The 21495-nt window shown below is 41.3% G+C and overlaps 1 protein-coding gene across 3 annotated transcripts in view; it reads left to right on the top strand.

Annotated features, from left to right (window-relative positions):
• SRP54 (signal recognition particle 54) overlaps positions 1-21495 on the top strand; it is a 144492-nt gene that overhangs the window by 33582 nt on the left and 89415 nt on the right. For all 3 annotated transcript variants that reach the window (XM_030214192.1, XM_030214193.1, XM_030214194.1), the window contains exons 4-8: positions 3331-3415; positions 5600-5704; positions 12692-12758; positions 12844-12901; positions 17882-18032. In XM_030214192.1, the coding sequence (XP_030070052.1) occupies positions 3331-3415; positions 5600-5704; positions 12692-12758; positions 12844-12901; positions 17882-18032 (466 nt within the window). The remainder of the gene's footprint in view (positions 1-3330; positions 3416-5599; positions 5705-12691; positions 12759-12843; positions 12902-17881; positions 18033-21495) is intronic.

The raw sequence follows: 21495 nt of genomic DNA, 5'->3' as shown, positions 1-21495 counted from the left end.
TGAAATCAGAAGCAAAAACAAAAAATTGGTTGTTTAAATGTGAACCAATGAGGCACACTGGGGATTGTCAGAGCTTGCAGTTGGAAAGTCCTCTTTTAAACCCAGAACAGGAATTGCAAGCAGAGGCTGACAACTGGGAGAGCCATTTTAACAAGGACTTCTCAACAAATCTGGCATGTTGGTTCTTCAGTCAATGCAGATGTAGTTAACTATCCTCTGAGAGTGGAATTTTGTGAGAATGCATAGAAAAAATAAATAATTTTATGATTACCAGTTATTTATGCTTACCCAAACTGTGCACAGGTAGCAAGAGAAAGTAGCATTAAGATGTTTCCTGTTTTGTATTTAGTTGTAAAACTGTTTAAGGATAAGCATAATATAGTTTATTACTAAAATAGGGTAAGGAGTCTAGACACTGGTCTATACTGAGGACAACATACCAACCTGATGCACAATCCAGAATAAAAAAGCATATTGATGTCACTGAATGTGAGAACTATATGCTTTGAAAAATTAAAATCAAGAGCAGTACATTTCTCAAATTAGTTTCTAATGTATAAACTTCATTTCATTGTAATACCATTTCCCTACTAACATTGTAAGCTGACCAGTACTTTACTTGAAAACAATCACTGCAGGTTCCTTTTTCATAGTCTTGTTTCTCATGCCATAAGTTTGATTAAAATGCATTTTCATTATACTCAACAGAGCCTGCAAATTCTTTAGAATCACCCAAATAGTAACCAAGTCAGAATATATATATAATAATTTAAATAATGAAAGACTATATTTGACCTCCCAAGAAAATAGCCTTGGTACACGTGGACCTTAGTTAACGAAAAGTGAAACTAAAAACCACAGTGTTTTTACAATGGCTGGCTTTGCTCCACATATCTCCACAGAGAGTCTAATTCCTAAAGAGCTTATCCCAAGTATATAGACTAAAATTTCCTGCTAAACTTTTTTTTTTTTTTTTTGTATCAAAAGCTACACACACACAAAAAGGAATACAGAGTAGCCTCCCCCCCCCCCCCCCCCAACTTCCTTACAATCCATAATGGTTTAGTGGTATATTCAGGGCAGTAGTGATTCCCAGTTGCTCTTGCCCATGTCAGTTCTACTCTCAAAACTGCTGCTGTGACCTTTTACAGCAGTCTTTCAAGATTGCCACTAGAGGTAATGGCAGCTATTTTGAGTGCAGAGCCAGTGTGGGCAGGAGTGAGTGGGGATCACTCTTACCCTGTCTACAGCTCTAGACTGCCAGGGATTGTACAATAGGCCTGAGGGGGTCACCTACAGGTGGGCAGGGGGGAGAGGCAACTCCTGTTCAGAGGACAGGGAGATAAACAGGATAAAGCACAAATTTTTGGCTTCCACTGAAAATGGTCTGTTTCATCCAAGACCAAAACCGGGCAGAAAAAGGATTTTGGGCTTGTTTCGGCACCATAAGCGAAACTGCAATTCATTCAACCTCTATTTATGAAGTTTTAATTTGAAAGAACAGGATCTCTACCTTATGCTAGAATCACCAGCATAAACAGGCTTAACCAGTCATCAATCATAAAAATATACTATTTTTAACCTTTTAGTATTGGAAAAATTAAAACACTTAAATTTCATTGCCTGATTTGGTGAGGCCTCTTATGGACATCAAGAGTTGAGGCAGTTCAGAGTAAGGTAGCAAAAATGATATGGTGCTTGTGCCAGAAGACGTTTGAGAAGAGACTTGAAAACCTACTACTACTATTTAACATTTCTAAAGTGCTACTAGGGATACGCAGCGCTGTACAATTTAACACAGAAGGACAGTCCCTGCTCAAAGAGCTTACAATCTAATGGACAAATGTACAGTCAGTCAAGTAGGGGCAGTCAAATTGGGGCAGTCTAGATTTCTTGAAAACCTCAATAAGTATATCCTAGAGGAAAGGAGGTATGGGGGGATATGATAAAGATGTTTAAATATTAGTATGCAAACTTCCCTTTTTCAGAGATAGGGAAGTGGTAGAACAAGAGCTCATGAGTTGAGGTTGCAGGGTGGAAGACTTAGCAGCAATGTCAGGAAATACTTTTTTCATAGAAAGGATGATAGATGCCTGGAATGCCCTCCCGCAGGAGGTTGTGAAGGTGAAAACAGTGATGGAATTCAAGAATGCATGGGATAAACACATAAGTACATAAGTAGTGCCATACTGGGAAAGACCAAAGGTCCATCTAGCCCAGCATCCTGTCACCGACAGTGGCCAATCCAGGTCAAGGGCACCTGGCACGCTCCCCAAACGTAAAAACATTCCAGACAAGTTATACCTAAAAATGCGGAATTTTTCCAAGTCCATTTAATAGCGGTCTATGGACTTGTCCTTTAGGAATCTATCTAACCCCTTTTTAAACTCCGTCAAGCTAACCGCCCATACCACGTTCTCCGGCAACGAATTCCAGAGTCTAATTACACGTTGGGTGAAGAAAAATTTTCTCCGATTCGTTTTAAATTTACCACACTGTAGCTTCAACTCATGCCCTCTAGTCCTAGTATTTTTGGATAGCATGAACAGTCGCTTCACATCCACCCGATCCATTCCACTCATTATTTTATACACTTCTATCATATCTCCCCTCAGCCGTCTCTTCTCCAAGCTGAAAAGCCCTAGCCTTCTCAGCCTCTCTTCATAGGAAAGTCGTCCCATCCCCACTATCATTTTCGTCGCCCTTCGCTGTACCTTTTCCAGAGGATCATTATATAGAAAAGTGATGGAATCCAAGTAAAGCTAAACTTAAATGATCTCATAGCTGGAGTGAGCTTTGATGGCAGCTTCAGAGGTTGCGAAGTTTAGATCAATGCCAGACAGGCTTCTACAGTCTGGGTCCTGCAGGGCATATGTGAAATGTTGGGAAGTTCTGTGTAGTAGGATGGGATAAAGGTGGGGTGGGACAAGTGTGTCTTGTTGAGGAGGTTTGGCGCTTTGGTTTGTTTGGGTATATGGTATGTTGTGGATATGTTTTAGTTTCCTCTCCCTTTCTCATATTTCTTTTCTCCTACCTCTCCTCCTTTCCCTTCCTCTTCTCCAAGCATCATTTTTCTTTTGTCTGACCAATTAACAACTTTTCTTCAGCCTACAAGGCATCCCATTTCCTCTCTTGCTACATGATTTGATATCGGGTATTACTAAAGTTAGTCGGTCATCTCTGTTGGATTGTGCCTTTGAAGGAGCTTTTCTCTATTATATAATGTTTTATATACTGTCTCTCTCTTTAATGTTGTGAAATGTATTGGGCAACCTGTCCAGAATGTGATTGAGGCATTTCTTGATGATGTTTTTGCTTTATTTGATTTAGGTCTGCTATTGATCTGGAAGAGATGGCCTCTGGACTTAACAAAAGGAAAATGATTCAGCATGCAGTATTTAAAGAACTTGTCAAGGTATTAAGACTCCATTTGTGTTATTTTATTATTTAAAGAATAACACTGCGGTTAAGACTTCAAACAAAACTTCTTGGTTTTTTTTTGTTTGTTTGTTTGGAAGCCAACCTATTTCTGTGCCCTAAGGTTTTTTAAAAGAGAGATTAGTAGAATTCTTAATTGTTTTATTCTGTTAGCTCTTTCCTTTGCCTGTATTTTCATTGTGAGAACAGAAAAAATAGGAGAAAACCGAAGATCTGATAGAAGTCTTGATTAGAAAATATGATGAATACAGAATCTGATACTGTATATGTAGTCTGTCACTCCATAATAGAATCTGGAAGTGTTCATAGCAAGACACTGAAGAACTTAATAGTGGCAATGATAGAACCTCCTTACAAAGCCATTTTTTGCTACATAGAAGGGTTTAAATACTTGGAAAACTGGACTCTTTGAAACTGATTTATATGCCTGTAAAACAATAGGGTTCTTGTTTGTGGACCAAAGAATGATTTCCGTTACAAATATAAATTTTTTTTTTTTTTTTTTTGTCCTGTAACCTGCCATTTCTCAGCTGAGGAAATGTTAATGCCAATGTAACGCCAATTTTTAAAAAAGATACCAGGGGTGATTGTAGAAATTACAGACTGGTAAGCCTGACTTCAGTGCCGGGCAAAATAGTGGAAACTATTATAAAGAATAAAATTATGGAACATGTAGACAAAAGTGGTTTATTGGGACAGAGTCAGCATGGGTTCAGCCAAGGGAAGTCTTGCCTTGCCAATTTGCTTAATGTTTTTGAAGACTTGAATAAACATGTGCATAAAGGTGAGCAGTTGATGTAGTGTATCTAGATTGTCAAAAAGCTTTTGACAAAGTTCTTATGAAACGCCTGAGAAAATTAAAGTCATGGGATAGGAGGCAATGTCCTTCTGTGGATTAGAAATTGGTTAAATGGCCATTTTTCTCAATAGAGGAGGGTGAATAGTGGAGTGCCACAGGGATCTGTACTGGAACCGGTGCTATTTAACATATTATAAATGATCTGGAAATCGGAATGATGAGCGAGGTGATTACATTTGCAGATGACACAAAACTGTTCAAAATTGTGAAAAATTGCAGGAATCCTTAAGATACTTGAAGATTGGGCATCCAAATGGCAGATGAAATTTAATGTGGACAAATGCAAAGTGATGCACATTGAGAAGATTAATCCAAATCATTGTTACCTGATTCTAGGGTCCACCTTAGGAGTCAGCACTCAAGAAAAAGATCTAGGTGTCATAGACAATGTGCTGAAATCTTTTGCCAAGTGTGTTGCGGTGGCCAAACAGGATGCTAGGAGTTATTAAGAAAGGGATTCAAAATAAAACCAAGAATATAATAATGCCTCTGTATTGCTCCATGGTGTGACCTCACTTTGAGTATTGTGTTCAATTCTGGTCACTGTATCTCAAAACAGATAAGAACAAAATTAGAAAATGTTAAAAGAAGAGCGACCAAAATGATAAATGGAACTGCTCCCATATGAGCAAAGGCTAAAGAGGTTAGGGCTCTTCAGATTGGAAAAGAGACTGCTGAGGGGGTTATGACTGAGGTCTGTAAAATCCTGAGTGGTGTAGAATGGATAGAAGTTAAATTGATTTTTCACTCTTTCAAAAAGTACAAAGACCAGGGGGCACAATGAAATTACATAGAAATACTTTTAAAACAAATAGGAGGAAATATTTTATCACTCAAAGAATAGTTAAGATCTACAACTCACTGCCAGAGGATGTGGTAACAGCAGTTAGTGTATCTGGGTTTAAAAACGGTTTGGACAAGTTCTTGGAGGAAAAGTCCATAGTCTGTTATTGAGATAGACATGGGGGAAGCCACTGCCTGCCCCGGGATTGGTAGCATGGAATGTTGCTACTAATTGGGTTTCTGCCAGGTACTTGTGACCCAGATTGGCCACTGTTGGAAGCAGGATACTGGGCTAGATGGACCATTGGGTTGATCCAGTATGGCTATTCTTATATTCTTAACCCCCCCACCCCCAGCTCAGACCCCAAAACATTTGTCCTTTTATGTATCTGCCAACATTTCTTTATGCAGGCAAAATTAACATAGGTCATTTTAGTAATTTACAGGAAAAAGCTTTTGATACTCCAGCTTCAACCTTTCTTGCATGTGTGTGTGTTTTTGTTTTGTTCTGTGCTACAGCTAGTGGATCCAGGGGTGAAAGCTTGGACACCTACAAAAGGAAAACAGAACATCATCATGTTTGTGGGGTTACAGGGAAGTGGTAAGACAACAACATGTTCAAAGGTAATTTTATGGCGATCTCTTTTCTAGTAGTAACTAGATAAGTGTTTTATGTTTATAGACTATAGTTGGGACCTTTTTCTGTGGTGGAATGGGTGGAAATATTTTTCAGAGGGAGGTAATTTTTACTGAATAAGAGACTTTCTGCAGTGTAGTTCTTACCCCCCCCCCCCCCCCCCAAAAAAAAAAAAAAAAAAACTCCAATCCACAAGACCTTGTCGGAAGAGTGAGCAACAAATACAAGGAGTCATTTAGTAAAAGTTAATATGTTCTGTTAATGTGGCTTAATTTACAGCAGGGCCGTTACAGTGCACATTATTTGTACCGTGGAAGCTTAAAACTTCTTTTTGGTTCTTTAGTTTTGGTTGTACCCTGGGCTAGCTGTCTTCTGCTATCCTAGAACAACATGGGATGAATAAAGTGCAATAAAAATATAATAAAACAAACACAAATCAGTTAACAGAAAATAAACTCTGTTCACTGCTCAGATCTTATACATAACATAACATTGAATATAAATGTTTATTCTATAACGGCTAATACTCATTGTGCAGCAGAGTCATCAGCATTAACAACAAACCAGGAAAGACCAAAGACTGCCTGGAACAAATAGGCTTTCAAGTGTTTTTTTTTTCTGAAAGTCACTAAGAGGGTAATCCTATAAGGAGCTGCCTAGTTTTATGTTGCAGTGCATAAATACTGGTATTTTAGTCATTTATGCATATTTGTGAACACATACAGACGTAAATGAGTGTTCTGTAAGTATGCACCTAGATATGATGGTGCATACTTTGTGATCATTTACATGGGTGGAGCACATAATTATGTGTGTGGATTATTACGTGTTTTGCAATCTGTGTGACAATTTACCATCTTTATGGCTTGTATAAGTGCTTGCCTCTTAAATATAAACATGTTTTCAGCCACTTAGCACTAGTATTTTATAAGGAAAAGTAGGTGCCTACTTTTTCATTATAGAATAGGCTTCAAATAGGTGCTTTCCTAAGGTATAAGTCTAGATGCCTCCTTATAGAATTACATTCTTTATATTCAATTAATCTCTGATTCTTAAGTGTAGAATTCCATACCCATCCACAACAAAAACTTGAGCATGAATTTTAGCTAAATCAATTTGATGGTGCTTAGGAACTTGCTATCCAGATCCTTCAGATCTTAAACGGTAAGGGGTGGGAAGATTGATCTTTAAAAGTATGACATTTTGCCATGTAGTGGCTGTTGGGGAACATTAGTTTTGGGCATGTCTACTGATGAAAACCCAGCACAAATATTATGGATTTTCCTCTGGAGTACATCAGCAATCTCCTGACACAAGATGAATAGTTGTGCAGAATTTCTTTGGGGTGTGCTTATCAATGTAGGATCTCATAAAGATGTGTTATTTTACCACTAACTTGTACTGTTTTTAACACTGGTCCCATTTTATGCTGCGAGACCTAGTTTCTAATAACTTGTGTTATCAGTAAACATGTCTAAACGGTAGCCCATGTTCATAGCTTCCCCCTCTTTGACGTAAAAAAAAAATTCTTCCCCCCCCCAACAAAAAACAAAATCACAAAAAACAATGCTTCATGCACCCATGATTTTACTGTCCAAAAGGCCTTTTTTGCTGCTGTAGCCTCTGTATAATAATAAGCTAATCCAGCTTTATGTACTGCTAGAGAGAATGTAAGTCATTTTTCTGGAAACAAAAGGATTTCAGAATCTGAGGTAATATTGTTAACTTAGAGATAAGTTGTTTTTTTCCTCGATGGCTTTGATCAACTTCTTTGACTGGGTCACTAGTGAGTTTGGGGAGAGCACCAAACCATGCAGGAGTGCACATACAGGAGTGAATTCTGAATATGCTGCTGAATAAAGCACTATTCTGTAAGTTGAATAGAGTGCTTATGCTCAGGAATCATGCCTAACTTTTGGCACAACCATTTGCAACAACTGAAACGTGGTGCAAATCTTCACGCCTAAATTTGACGTGTTCCCCCTTTATAACTGCGTTCGTTAATGTTAGGAATGCCCGTGTTCTGTAAAGACCCTTCATTTTCCACAACCCCTTTTTGAACTCGTGTGTGCTGATATTCCAATTAAATCTAATTAGTGCTAATAATTAGTAAGCCAATTATCAGTGCTAATTAACTCGTTCAATTTGCATGCGCAAATTGGGTGTGTACCCAAATTTGTGTGCACAGATTTTTAGTGACTAGGGTGATATCTGCCGGCACATTCAGCAACAGGTATATGTGCACATAGAGAGAAAGTATCCTGTTCTCCCCAATTCTTCACATATGCATCCTTTTGAAAATTGATGCTCCCTACACATCAAGTCCCCCCCTCCCTGACATCATCAGTCATATTCTCCACCTGAAAAAATCAGTAACCCCTACCCTGTAAACCTCCTTCCAGCCTTACTAAGGGTCCGTCTTGTGTCTGTTGGGAGAGCAGCGCTGATTCCCCCCCCCCCCCCCCCCCCCCCGTTGCTCCTGATGGAGCAGTTGATCCCTAATGGTAATCTCACAGTACTACTGCTAGGGTCAAGCTGCCAAATGAGGCATTCCTTAGTGTCCCTCTGGACCGGCCCAGAATGTGACTGATGGGTTGTGCACGCCTTTCAGCCGGTGGAGACTGAGAAAAAAAAAACTGTGACTCTAGAGAGAGCCAATAAGAGCCCTTGGCAACAAGGGAAAGACCCACTAATCTCAGTCTCCAGCAGGTGGAAGGTGGTGAGCCCTTCAGTCTCATTCTTTATATTATATTCTTTCTATTACTTGCCTGACTTTGTGGTACAAATGTACTAAGCTTTTTTTATTGCACAAAGCTGCTCCAGGAGAGGCTTCAGTGAAGAGGTCTCAGGAGGGCCAAGCCAGCGGCTGCTAAGCGGCCCATGCAGTTTTGGGATTTAGAAGAGGATTTTTCTTCTGATTTGGACCAGGAAATGCCATCCTTGGAGGAGACACAGGTGTTTCCAGAAGATCATTTTCCTGAGGACCTGGGTCAGCTGGAAGATGGTGTGCAGCCTCTCCCTGTGGGGAGGATCCTTCAGTGGTGACAATTTTTCATAACGATGACCTGCAGGAGCTTATTTCTCAGGTTTCCACTACCTTGCGATTTGAGGAGCAGGAGACTCCAGTGGCGGAGTCCAGAAAGGTGGATTTACTGGTGAAAGGTATTCGTAGGCCAGGTAAGACTTTTCCAATGCATCAGAATATTAGGGACATCATTCAGGCACAGTGTGAGGTGCCAGATTCTGCCTTTCATCTTGCCAGATCCATGCTCAGACTTTATCCTGTTCTGGATTCAGACAAGGATCTTTTACGCCCTTCAGTGGTGGATGCCGTAGTGTCCGCAGTCATTAAACGAAATACGGTTCCCGCTTTGAGGGATGTCCAGGATTGCCGTATAGAATCCTTGTTAAAGAATAGTTTTGATGTTTCTGCTGTGACAGTGCAGGCTGCTGTCTGTGGTTCTTTAGTAGAAAGAGCCTGTTTTCGTTGGTCTGAAAAGGTCTTGGACTGTACTTCTGATGATTTTTCAGTGATAGATGCCAAAGTGGCGAAGTTGGAAATGGGTTTGGCCTTTTTGGCAGATGCTCTTCACAACGCTTTGGGCCTCTTCTAAGTCTATGGCTCTTTGCGTGGTGGCCCGTCGCTCTCTTTGGCTTTGTGGCTGGTCTGCGGATGCGGACCCTAAGTCCAAGCTTAGTAAATTTCCTTTGAAGGGTTCTTTTCTCTTTGGCGATGAGTTGGATAAGCTGGTACGTAGCCTAGGTGAGACTAAAGTTCCGATGCTTCCTGAGGATTGTCCCAGGGGGGCCTGGACGTGGTGGTTTATTCCGGCCGTGGTAGGGGCGGTGATTTTCGGTATAGACCAGGCAGAGTAGTTCCGTTTCAACGATCCAGGTTTGTTGGGTTTTTTTCAGAGGACCCCCTTTTTGATGTGGTTGTAGAGACGGTCGGGAAATTCTTTCTCGTCTTCCTCCCATCCTCAGCAATGAAGGTTTGTGGGCCCAGCCTCTGGTTCAGGTAGGAGCTTGGTTTGTGCAGTTTTATGGGAGGTGGGCCCAAATTACTTCAGACCAGTGGGTTCTAGAGGTTATTCGTGATGGGGTTCGCCTTAGAGTTTGCTTGTCCTTTGTCAGACGCTTTCGTGGAGTCTCCCAGCCGTTCTCTGCTCAAAACCAGGGCTGTCAGGGACACTCTACGCAGACTTCTCAATTCCAACCGAAAGGTGGTTGCAACAGATGCCAGTCTGCAGGGATGTGGAGCTCACTGTCAGGGACAGTATGCTCAAGGCCTGTGGTCTCCTCAGGAGAGATCTTGCTCAAGCAACAGATGCCAGTCTGCAGGGATGTGGAGCTCACTGTCAGGGACAGTATGCTCAAGGCCTGTGGTCTTCTCAGGAGAGAGCTTGCTCAATAAATCTATTAGAGACCAGGGCAGTTAGACTTGCAATCCAGACCTTTGTCCATCTGTTGAGGGGCGAGGCAGTCTGCGTGATGTCAGAAAATGCCACCGAGGTGGCTTACATCAATCAGCAAGAAGGAACAAGGAGTTGGCAGTTGGAGCAAGAAGCGTCACAGCTGTTAGTGGTCGGAGGTGCATCTGGTGGCGCTGTCAGCGGCTCATGTGGCAGGAGTTCAAAATGTTCAGGCAGACTTTCTCAGTCGAAACATGCTAGATCCCGGGGAGTGGGCTCTAAGCGATGTGGCATATTAGGCAGTGGTGAACCGTTGGGGGTTCCCCAAGATGGACCTGTTTGCTCCCTGGCTGACTGGTCTTCTTTATGCCTTTCCTCCCTGGCCACTGATAGGATGTCTACGTCAGAGAGTCGAGATGCACAGGGGCTGTCTGATCTTGGTGGCACCGGATTGGCCTTGCAGACCGTGGTACGCCGATCTTCAGCAGCTTCTAGTAGAGGATACATTCAAGCTCCCGGTCAGGCAGGATCTTTTGGCTCAGGGCCCGGGTGTTTCATCTGGATCTGGGTCGATTCTGTCTTACAGCCTAGCTCTTGAGCGGGCGAGACTGACCAGAAGGGAAACTCCACTAACGTGATTGCTACTATGCTTCGCTCTCGTCGGTGTTCTACCTCTTTGAATTATGTTTGGACCTGGAGGATTTTTGAGGCCTGGTGTGAAGAGCTTGGGATAGCTCCCTTTTAACATATCCGTCTTGCACGTTTTGGATTTTCAGCAGCGTGGTTTCGACAAAGGCCTTGTTTTGGCTTCTCTTAAAGTGCAGATTGCAGCTCTGTCGTGTTTTCGAGGTCGTGTTCAAGGAAGATCGCTGGCTAGCCACCTGGATGTGCTCTGTTTTTTAAGAGAGATTAACCTCCTACGTCCTCCGTCTTGCTGTTCTTTTCCCCGCTGGAATCTTAAGTTGGTACTATCGGTTCTTACAAATTAGCAGGTAAGGTCTAATTTCTCCTTTTTGCTCTTATTTGGCACTTGACCCCTATTGGTAAAGCTATGAGGCTACTGTAAAGAGTCGATGGCACCATTTTGAGCCTAGCATCAGGAGAGGAAGAACTGGATATCACTGCTGCCCCCTAGTAGACACCAAGGAGACCCAAGGGTTATGCATAGGACCTTACTTTACCCCCCCCCCCCCCCCCCCCATGTTTATTTCACATCCAGTCCATTTGAAAATAAAACTTTCTGGGTTTTCTTTTTTTTAAATGTCTTAACAGATTTGTGAGAACAATGTCTGCAAGCCCCTGCAGGCTCTCTAAAAATTACTTCAATGCTTGTGCATTGTACCCCTTGGTTTTCGCTCTGTCTTGCCTGTGCCCAGTGGTGATAACTCATTTACAACACTAAGGGCCCATTTTACAAAGGCATGCTAGCGTTTTTAGTGCACGCTAAAAATTAGCAAATGTTAAGATGTCCATTATATTCCTATGGGCATCTTGGTGTTTAGAGCATGTGACTTTTTAGCGCGCCTTTGTAACAGACCCCCTAAATCCTTCCCCTGTTTATTTAAAAAGTTGCTGTATTGACAATCTTGGCCACAACCAAATTAAGGTGATGTACATAGTTAAAATTTTAAAAAGAGGAAACACAGCTCTGTTAATAGTGAAAACTCAATCACTCCAGAGAAAGAAATCACTCGCAACTTTGGAAAGATACATAAGATCAGTGGTTCCGTTGATCCTGTCATTACCCATCAGACAGCACTCCAGGATTACCAAATGCCACAGTAAACAAATGCTCCTTCAGTTTATCTCTAAACTGTTTGTGATGGTTCTTGCCATAAGTCAAAGGGTAAAGTGTTCCAAAGCCTGGGGACCAAAAAGAAGAATACATTGTCTTGTTGATTCCACCAGGTGCTTGAGGGGCCTTGGAGAACCAATCTTTGATCATTAATAGAGTGCAGTAAGGAAGGGGGAACATAAGATAATCAGATGTTCTATTATGTAATGCTTTAAAGGCCAGAGGGAGTATTTTAAATTTTAATCCTAAATTCTATGGGGAGCCAGTGAAGCCTTAGGGATAAGGGAGTAATCTGGTCTCTGTGTCGCTCTGCAGAGAAATCACACAGCCTATTTTGTAGGGATTGTAATGTTGCGTTGCAGTAATCCAAATGTGAACCTATGTAGGTATGATAGAGCATCCTTACAGCTTTTTACATATTGAGTACCTAATATTCTGATCCTTAAGATTATTTTGTTAACACAGTAAGACCTTGGATAGAATTTAAAAGGAAAATAATCATGGTGGAAGTCCTAAATTGTTGAGTATGGCAGAACACAAGAAAATAGACCTTTTAAACTCTCTGCAGTTTCAGAAAACTACTGCAGTTTTTCTATGCTGCATGGCAGTGCGCTAATAAAGACTGCACTAAAAAAACTTTCTAACGTTATTAGAGAGCTGTGGAATCCCACAAGTAAGAAGACAAACCCTTTTCTTCTGCTCCCTTTGGTAATGAATTGAATCAGCTTGGAAGCCCTTTAATTGCTTGTATTGATTTTCTTTGACAGCTGGCATACTATTACCAAAGAAAAGGCTGGAAGACATGTTTGATATGTGCAGATACATTCAGAGCAGGTGAAGTCTTGTTTTTCATGTTCTAAGTGATTAACATTTTGCTGACATTTTTTGTTTGGTTTTGTAACTGCATCTTATGTTACAGGTGCCTTTGATCAGTTGAAACAGAATGCGACAAAAGCAAGAATTCCATTTTATGGCAGGTAAATACATTTGTTTGGTTGTCCAAATCTTTTTCTTCAACCCTTGGACTATTTTCAGTCTTTAGTCCCTAAATTGTCAGTGGGTTGAGGGGCGACTCAAGGTGCAGTAAAAGATTCTTTTACTGTACCTTAGTTTCCTAGGGGATTCATTAACCTGCAGGATCTTGGTGTCATTCCATTGGGCCGCATTATGATTCTCTCAGGCTGGTAGAGCAGAGTCAGTCCCCTCCTGCCCCTCCCCCCGGGTATCTCTGCAAGTCATGTTGGGGTATTTGCATAGTAATGAGATGCAGAACATGCATTTGCATGTTTTTGCATCTCATCACTGTATTTCCTGCAGCAACTTATATCACTATGGTAAATTGTCAAGCTGTATTATGGCCCTTTATGTCAAATTAAGGGGCAAATAAATCAACTTAGAGCCCTAATGCAGCTTGATGAATTCCCCCCTATGCCTTAAACATTTGTCCCGGATTTGGAGTACCACTTAACTAGCTGAAGTGGGCAAAACAGACACACCATTGTTCCGTTCTGGGCATGAGATTTTTTTCGAACCATTTTGCATGTGAGTGGTGGCAATTTTTGGGAGTGGTTTTTGCAGTTAGAGACAGTTTGGGTGGATGGGAGAGTAGAGAATTAGGAAAGTTAATTTTGAAAGGAGTAAGTCCCTAATTGTTGTGTTTTCATGTTATGCATCTATACTACAGGATAGAGAATGATACAGGGATGGGGACCTGCGGGAACAGTAACACTTTTTAAAATTAATTACTGTAGATGCAGAAGGGAATCCGTTTACCACCTTACGGGAATGGTAAAAATCTTTGTTCCTGTGGTAAAACAAAGCAAACCCATTTACTGCTGAGTTCCCTCCTCCTTGATGCACCGCCTCCCTGCATTATGGAGTACTGGACTAAGACTTAGTCCTCTCACAGCACAGCATACAGTCACTGTTCCCACCCTCTAAACATGAGACACCATCATAAAAAGGACAATGATTGGCCTTTTTTGCTACATTGCCCGCCACTGCCATAACAAAGCTAAATAGTGTGCCGTGAAGGCACGCCGTTTTGTGGGTTTCAGTGTGGTAACAGTGGTGAGTAATTTAGTGCCTGTGGAGTGGTGTATCATTAGCAGCAGAGCAGGACTTGAGCCCTCTGGCAGTTGAGAGGAACCTGGTCAGAGACCCTACCCTGCCCCCAACTGTGATCTTCCTAATATCTTTAAATCCTTGCTTGACAGACCGACTGTGTGCCGTCTTCCCTTTCCAGCCATCTTTGTCCCCTTCTTCACACCTAGGAATACCTTGGTCTCTCTCAAGTCTCTCCTACCCCTTCCGCACCTCTCCTCCCACCACTGCCATGTAACAATACCTTCTGCTCCCTCCCGGTCTGTGTCAGCTTGTGCTCATGCCTTACCGAAACCCAGTAGACAGCATAATCTTCCTCTTGATTCCCCTATCCTGCAGTCCAGTATCTCTTCCTTCTCCCCCTTCCCTTTGGTCCTTCAACCCAGCTTCTCTCTTCTTCTCCTCCACCTCCCCCCCTCCTTGTTCCTTCAAACCAGCTTTTCTCTTCTCCTCCATCTCCCTCCCCCCAAGCTAGAACCTGTCTCCCACCATCATCAGATAAGGCATCTTTCTCCCCCTTTGGTCCTCCAACCTTCCAGACTACATTGATGGCAGTGTCAGCAATTGAGGCAGAGCACAGCCGGCCAGCTTCAGAAACTTTTTCTAGCTTGACTTGCCACCTCTCATGTGACTTGTGTTCCCACATAGGTGGTAAGAGATGTGCTAGAGCAAAAGCTTCTGGAGCCGGTTGGCAGGGCTGTTCCTCAGTCACTGGCACTGCCATCAGTGTAGTCTCTGAAACTACCTGGAGAGCCTTTAGGCATCATGGTGCATTTATTGTGTCCATGAAATAAAATATAGTAAAATATTGTAAGCTGCTGAATTTTAGTACAAGAGCATGATTAAGGTCTATCCTGACACTTTTGAAAGCTACATTGTTAGATGTTTACATTGTGACAAAACGGTGGGTTTCTGAGCCTATGAACTGTATTGTTTTGCTGATGTGTTTCTCCTGGTTGGCCTGCAGATGGCGATTGTCACTTCTGGTACAGCTTAAAAAAATTTTTTTTTTCCTTTCCTGCCTGTGAGGTAATTAGTCTCAGTTTGGATGTAGAAGGAGAAAGACCTCTCTACTGAGACCCTGTGATCAGTTATATTCTGTAACTTGCGAGCAACGATATTTCCTGTACTTCCAGGCACTATTCAGATAGTTTTATAATTGATCCACATTCAATTAACTGTTATGTACTGTTCCATCTGTTATATGGTTCACTGTTCAGTATTTTTATAACAATAAACCTCTTCTAGTTTATTGCATCTGCTTGTCTGGACTAAGAATCCTGGTGGTTTATGTGTTGTGTCTGTGAGTGCCTTCTAGGAACTGTGGGATTCCTGGGAGTGTGGCCCACAGTAACCTAGAAATCACTGGGGATAATTTTGAGAGTGGGAGACTCGCCCAGAGGTGGTTAAGGACCCAGTCAGTGGGAGGAGGGTGCTAGTGTAGAGCACAAGTGGCAGGTGGACCTGAGCTATGCTGGGGATAGCCCCTGTAAGTGGCCATGGGGTAGCCCTAAGCGGGTGGCCAGGCATTTCGTCACACACATTCATAAATGATATTCTAGCTCTAGGCTTTGCTGCACACCAGTTTACTTACATTTAATAATCCTGTGAAAGCATTTTCAAGACAATTCGCCTATTTTTGTAAAGGGGTGAAATTAAAAAAAAAAATTAGAAATAATAATTGTTCTAACTTCTAACTAAAGAATTCAACTGAAAATGAATAGTGATTCTGCTTTACTATTCAACGATCTGAGGAAGGGGCAATATGTTTGAGGAATAAGTACGCATTTGATGAGAGAGAAAAATGTGTTCTACAGTGTCAAATCATACCTAATGTCATAAGGATAGTTTACAGAATCTTGTTTTTCCTTAGTCTGGGTTTCCAAATTCATAGCTAACAAAAGGCAAACAAGTGTCTTGTATCTTGAAGTCTTGAACCAGAAACTAGTCTCATGCTTGAAATGTGGTCTGAACCTTGAACCAGACATAAATGTTTGCCTTGTAGCCTTGAACCCATAAACCTTTGCTGGATTTGTTTTCTTAAAGCTGAACCAGAGGTCCTGGCTTGCCTTGATAATTTAACTTTGAAAGTGAGTGCTGTGTGTAACTAAACCTGTTCAAATTGTTTGTTTAAATCCTTGTGTTATCCCTGAAGGAGGGGAACTTGTGTCCTGCTCAAATTCTGCTTCTTTTGTGTATACTTCAATAAAGACCAGTTTGGAATTGCTGTAGTGTGGCTTAAACTGACAAGAGCCATCAGTCTGGCATACACTTGGCTCTAAAGTGAGACATTAGAATTGGTCATTGTAATGCCACAACCTTGTGTTATTGGCTGCTGCTCTCCTGCCAGGTTTTCCTTTGTAGGCTTGCTGGAGCCCTGAAATTAGACTGGCATGTAGACTAGGCAAAGTAAACTGTCAGTTGGTTTAGTGTGTTTTGGGGTTTTTTTTTAAGCTGTAGTCCCTGCAGAGGTAAACATTATTAAATTACTTTTGCTAATAAGTGTTCCAAGCAGATGTATCTAGTGAATTGGACAGTTATTTATGTTCAACTGATGCTGACAATGATGATTTGACTATTTTGGAAAAATAAGCAAAAGTGCTGGCCCAAACTAGCAAAACTTGCACGGGGGATCCTGTGCATTCCCACTACCAGCACCTCTTCCAAGAGGCCATTTTCTGTTGTAGGAAGGACTATGGAATAAAGGAGAGCTAGACTTAATCCTGAGATTGTTAATTGATTTATTCATCCACGGGTTTAAAAAAATCAAGTTCCAACAGTATAGGTAGTGTTGATATTGGCTGGGTGCTTCATAGGGCATATTTCTCCCCCACTAGGGCGTACAGAGCACATTGTATTTTGACCCACAGACATTTTAACAGGGTGGGTTAGATCTTGTATTTGCTGTAGTGTGTTTCTCAGAATTCAGAGATATTGTTGGGATTGGAAGGATAGAGGGTGGCAGCGTTTTATTTCAGTTGCTCGTTGGAATTGGATCATTTGGGTTCTTGTGGCCGTTCTGGGAAGGGCTATAACAGCTCAAGCGCCTTCGTAAGTGGGAAAGGGAAGGATTATAGAGGAGGGGATGTTTGGGAAAGGGGAAGGGAGACGGGAGGTGGTTTGATCCTTGTTCTGTATTATTATTTTCTGTTTGTGATTTATAAACGACAGTTGTACAGAATATTGTTTCTTATACTTTAATAAAAATTTAAATATAAAATCATAACTATTGGAGGCATTGTGCAGATGTGGTCAGACAGAGCTCACAGGGATGGGGACAAACTTTGTCCTCTTGCCATTCTCTTCTACAGAAACTGGAACTCTTTCTCCCATAGAAATGCATTAGGCCATTTTTGGGTGGGCTTATTTCTCTGGAACCCACAGTCTGGATTTGGCCCATTTTTGAACTCTGTGCCTTTTCCTGTTTTTTTTCTCATATGTCAAGTTTCGTCCCATTCTGTTCAATTTTCAGAGAATTATTTTGCCCCCAGATGGACAGACAGACTAACAATCTCAACCCCTTTTATGTAATTCTTTTTAACTTCTATTTGGTTGGAAAAAATAAAAAGCAAAGAAATGCAGATTTTATTTTCAATATGCTGCCTGGAATTGATCTCAGACTTTTAGATCACCTGGGAAGAAAGTCTTCCAAGGAGCCATGGAGACAGAGTGGACTTGTAGACTGTGCAAATATGATAGTTGATAGAGGTGTAGCATCAAGATACAAAAAGTCAATTACATCAAAATACACTTTCTGTTTATATTGTGTTATTTTTATATGGGTAACAATAATTAAGCTATACTAAATTGCCTTGCTAGCTATCTGAGCTGTCTCTTTAATCTGTTTAACACAGTTACACAGAAATGGATCCTGTAATTATTGCCTCAGAAGGGGTTGATAAATTTAAGAATGAGAATTTTGAGATAATCATTGTTGATACTAGTGGACGTCACAAACAGGAAGACTCATTGTTTGAAGAAATGCTCCAAGTGGCCAATGCTATAGTAAGTAACCGTTTAAGTGACAACTGATTTTATTGATGGCTGTTTGTTTCTTATAAGGAATTTAGATAATGTTAACTTATGTATATTGGAGGGTCTTCATGAGCCATGGTAAAGAAGGACTCCTTTTACAAAATTGCTGCTGGAGCACCTCAGGAGGGAAAATGATTGGTAGCAAAACCATCAGAAATTGTATCTATAGCTAACTACACAGAATAAACAATTTTCAGATCGCCCACATAAGCTTTTGAAAGTTGCCTTCCCCAATGTGCTAATGAACTCATGCTTGTTAATGCATATTAATTTGTATTAATTTGAGTTAAGCACAAGGGGAATAATTCTCTTTAGGTTACCTAAAGTAGTTCTGGAATGTTGTGCCCTAAGCACACATTCTGTAACAGCAATTATGCACGCATCTTCCGTTTATAGAATACTAGCATAAGTCCAAAGTTGAACGCCTAACTTTTAAATGCAAACACTTTTATGCTAGTTCAGAGGTTGGTATAAATGCTGTTAGGTGGTAACAGCAAATATTCTATAACTCATGTGCATAAGTGCCAGGTATGCCTTTGATCCACCGACTTGCTATTGCGTGCAATGAGTTTTGTGTGCACAATTTGCAGAATCCTAAGAATAATTATCCTTGTAACTGCTTATTAGTGCCATTAGCACCAATTAATACCACTTACAGCCAATAACTAGTATTGACAATTTGAAGACAGTTATTAAATTGTTACTTGGGCAACTGACCCTATTCTGTAATTTGCATGAGTAGCTTTGCACGGTAAACATAAAATTGTATGCATCAGTTTATAGAAATGGGTCCCACTCAGAATAATGGGGTTTGCATTATTTAACGTGGTGAAGCACATTAATATATTTTAGCAAAGGAGGCCCTTAATTTGCATCTCTCAGTGAGTCTGGGCACAAAAGTTGTCTGCATGAGGGTAAGGTGAACTGTGATTAAAACCGAGTCGAGCTATATACAAAAACTAAAAACTGTTGTGCGTTTTTTTTTTTTTTTTTTTTTTTTTTAACTCCAGCAGTTTTCACCTGCTCCAGCACCTCCTTTGTGCTCCTCTCCAGCACCTTCTTTATCGCACCCCCCCTCCTTCTGTTATATGACTGGATATTACACGTGCTACTATTTTTGTCTACTTTGGCCCACAGCTCTGGAACACCCTACCCTTGACTCTTAGGCTTGAATCTTCCTATCCCACCTTCAAAAAAAAAAAAAAAAAAAACCTCCTCAAAACCTGGTTATTTAGTCAAGCTTTCCCATCGTAGTTCCTCTTTACTCTGTTCTCTTGAGTTTTTGTTCTAAACTGCCCAGATGCCTTCTGATGATTGGCAGTATATCAAATAAACATTGTAAAATAATAGCTCAGTCCAAAACTAGGACTGTGATATGGTGCCAGGAGCCTGTCTTAATAGCTACCCAAGGATTTTTTTTCTGTTTTATACTGTCTGCCCTCTCTCTAACCTGGATAGTAGAAAAAGACCCGTTTTCTTCCTAGCTTTCTGCCTGCTGCTGGCCCACATGTGCATTTCAGTAATTTTATTGCCCACCCTTAGTTATGACCAGTTGAGGTTGTGAATGCTCCCTCTGCAATATCCCTAGCCCCAACCAACCTGGAGAGCAGAAGATCTGACTTAGGAATCAAAATGGGGACTTTCCGCCTGGCTGTGTACAACACTTATCACTTGAAGTATAGTGCTGGATCTGCAAATTGTTTCTAACCATTTGTTGGGTCCAGCCAGGGTATGGCTGGCCTTTTCAAATTAGAAGAAATTGAATCTATTTAAATGTAATGAACATGACCCTTCATACTGATCTTGCAATGTAATAGCTATTGTGGTTTGATGCCTTCTACAAGGTTGCCAGTGAGAAACAAGCTAAGATGGGGATGAAATGCCTTTTTTTTTTCTTCTTCTTTTTTCCAGAGCTGGGCGCCACCATGTGGAGAGTCCCCCTTTTGATTCTCAGATGAGACATTTTTGCATCCCAGATAGACAGATAGATAGATAGAACCTTTGCTGCAGTGACAGGATTAGGAATAGGAGGAGACTAGGTCTATAAAATACAGGAATAGTTCTCTGGTAGTTGAGAAGGAATGGTCAAGGCACTACAATCCCAGCACTGGTTCTAATTGAACTAGAGGTCCAGAGAAGCAGGAGGAAACGACCAGCTCAAAAAACCAAAAGATGTCCCTGAGCCCCCATTGGACCTAATAGCTGTGAGAATGGGAGTCATCTGTCAGAGCCTGTGCAAGGGTGGCTAGTGCCTAGGCAACCTTCAGCCTTATACCCTCTTCAATTAACTTTCAGGTCCCTGCCCTGCAACCCTATCTCAAGATTTTGATAATTAAACTCTGCAATCATGATCACCACATAAGCATCCTATAAAAATACAGGTTAAAAGAATATGCTGATGGTTCTTTGAATTTGTGTGATTATCGGGACCAAATTGTTTTGTGTTGACTGCAGCCGCTCTTTGCTTTCCCACAAGAAACTGCTACTCTAGGCAACTACCTAGTCTTGTCTAATGGTTGTGCAGTCTCCTGCACTGTGGTAATCCCATGTTGTCGACTCTTTTTAGTATGGTTGCTTATGAAAGCTCAGGCATCAAGGAGCCAGCTTTTTTTTTTTTTTTTTTTTAAATAAGTGATAGTATAATGGTAAATTGAAGCGTGGGAGCACTCCTGCTTTTTATGAACACTTGAATCTTTTATGGGGTGGGGTTTTTTTGTTTGTTTTTGGTTTGGGGCTTTTTGTCTAGCAATTTCTTCTTGCTTCTTTGGGGTTCCGTCTCATCCTGAACTAACTTTTATTGGGCTGTGGTGCCATAAAACCATTTTCAGAACTGTATAGTCTTTTTGACCACCTCCGTTCATCTAACACACCCACTAACATGACAAGTCTTCAGCTAGATGCTACAAACTGTGGCTCATTTTCAGTAGATATGCATCCTGAATCTGGTTGCTACTATGTGGCATCATCCCAGATAGCAAAAGCTGGGCTTAAAAATCCCAAACCAGATCTGCATTGCAGCAGATAAAACTGCTGCTGGGCCAAAAGGTCATCCCCTAGAGCTTCCGTGGCAGCTCCCTGTCCCCCGTCGCCACCTCAACCTCTTTTTGTGATAGCCTATTTAGCATCTGGGCATCAGCTTTGTCTACAGCTGGAAGCTTCACCTCATCTATAAATTTCCTAATAGTGTCCTGTCCACGCATGATTTCTGAGGAATAAAGCCATAGATGTTCTTGAAGGTTTCACAGTTATCCTTATTACTATGCTTCCGAGGCCCACCTACCTCCTCCTCCTCCAGTTCTGTTACTAACCAGTCCTGCTTCCCTTGTTTAACCTGCCAGACCAATGCCTTCCCTGCTATATCCCTGTGTTCTATAAAATGGCATTTATTTATTTGCTGTACTTATATCCAAGTAACAAAAACAAAAGGGGATCA

The sequence above is a fragment of the Microcaecilia unicolor genome, chromosome 9 (assembly GCF_901765095.1).
Source record: "Microcaecilia unicolor chromosome 9, aMicUni1.1, whole genome shotgun sequence".
NCBI lineage: Eukaryota > Metazoa > Chordata > Amphibia > Gymnophiona > Siphonopidae > Microcaecilia > Microcaecilia unicolor.
This window is presented reverse-complemented; position numbering and strand designations above follow the sequence as displayed.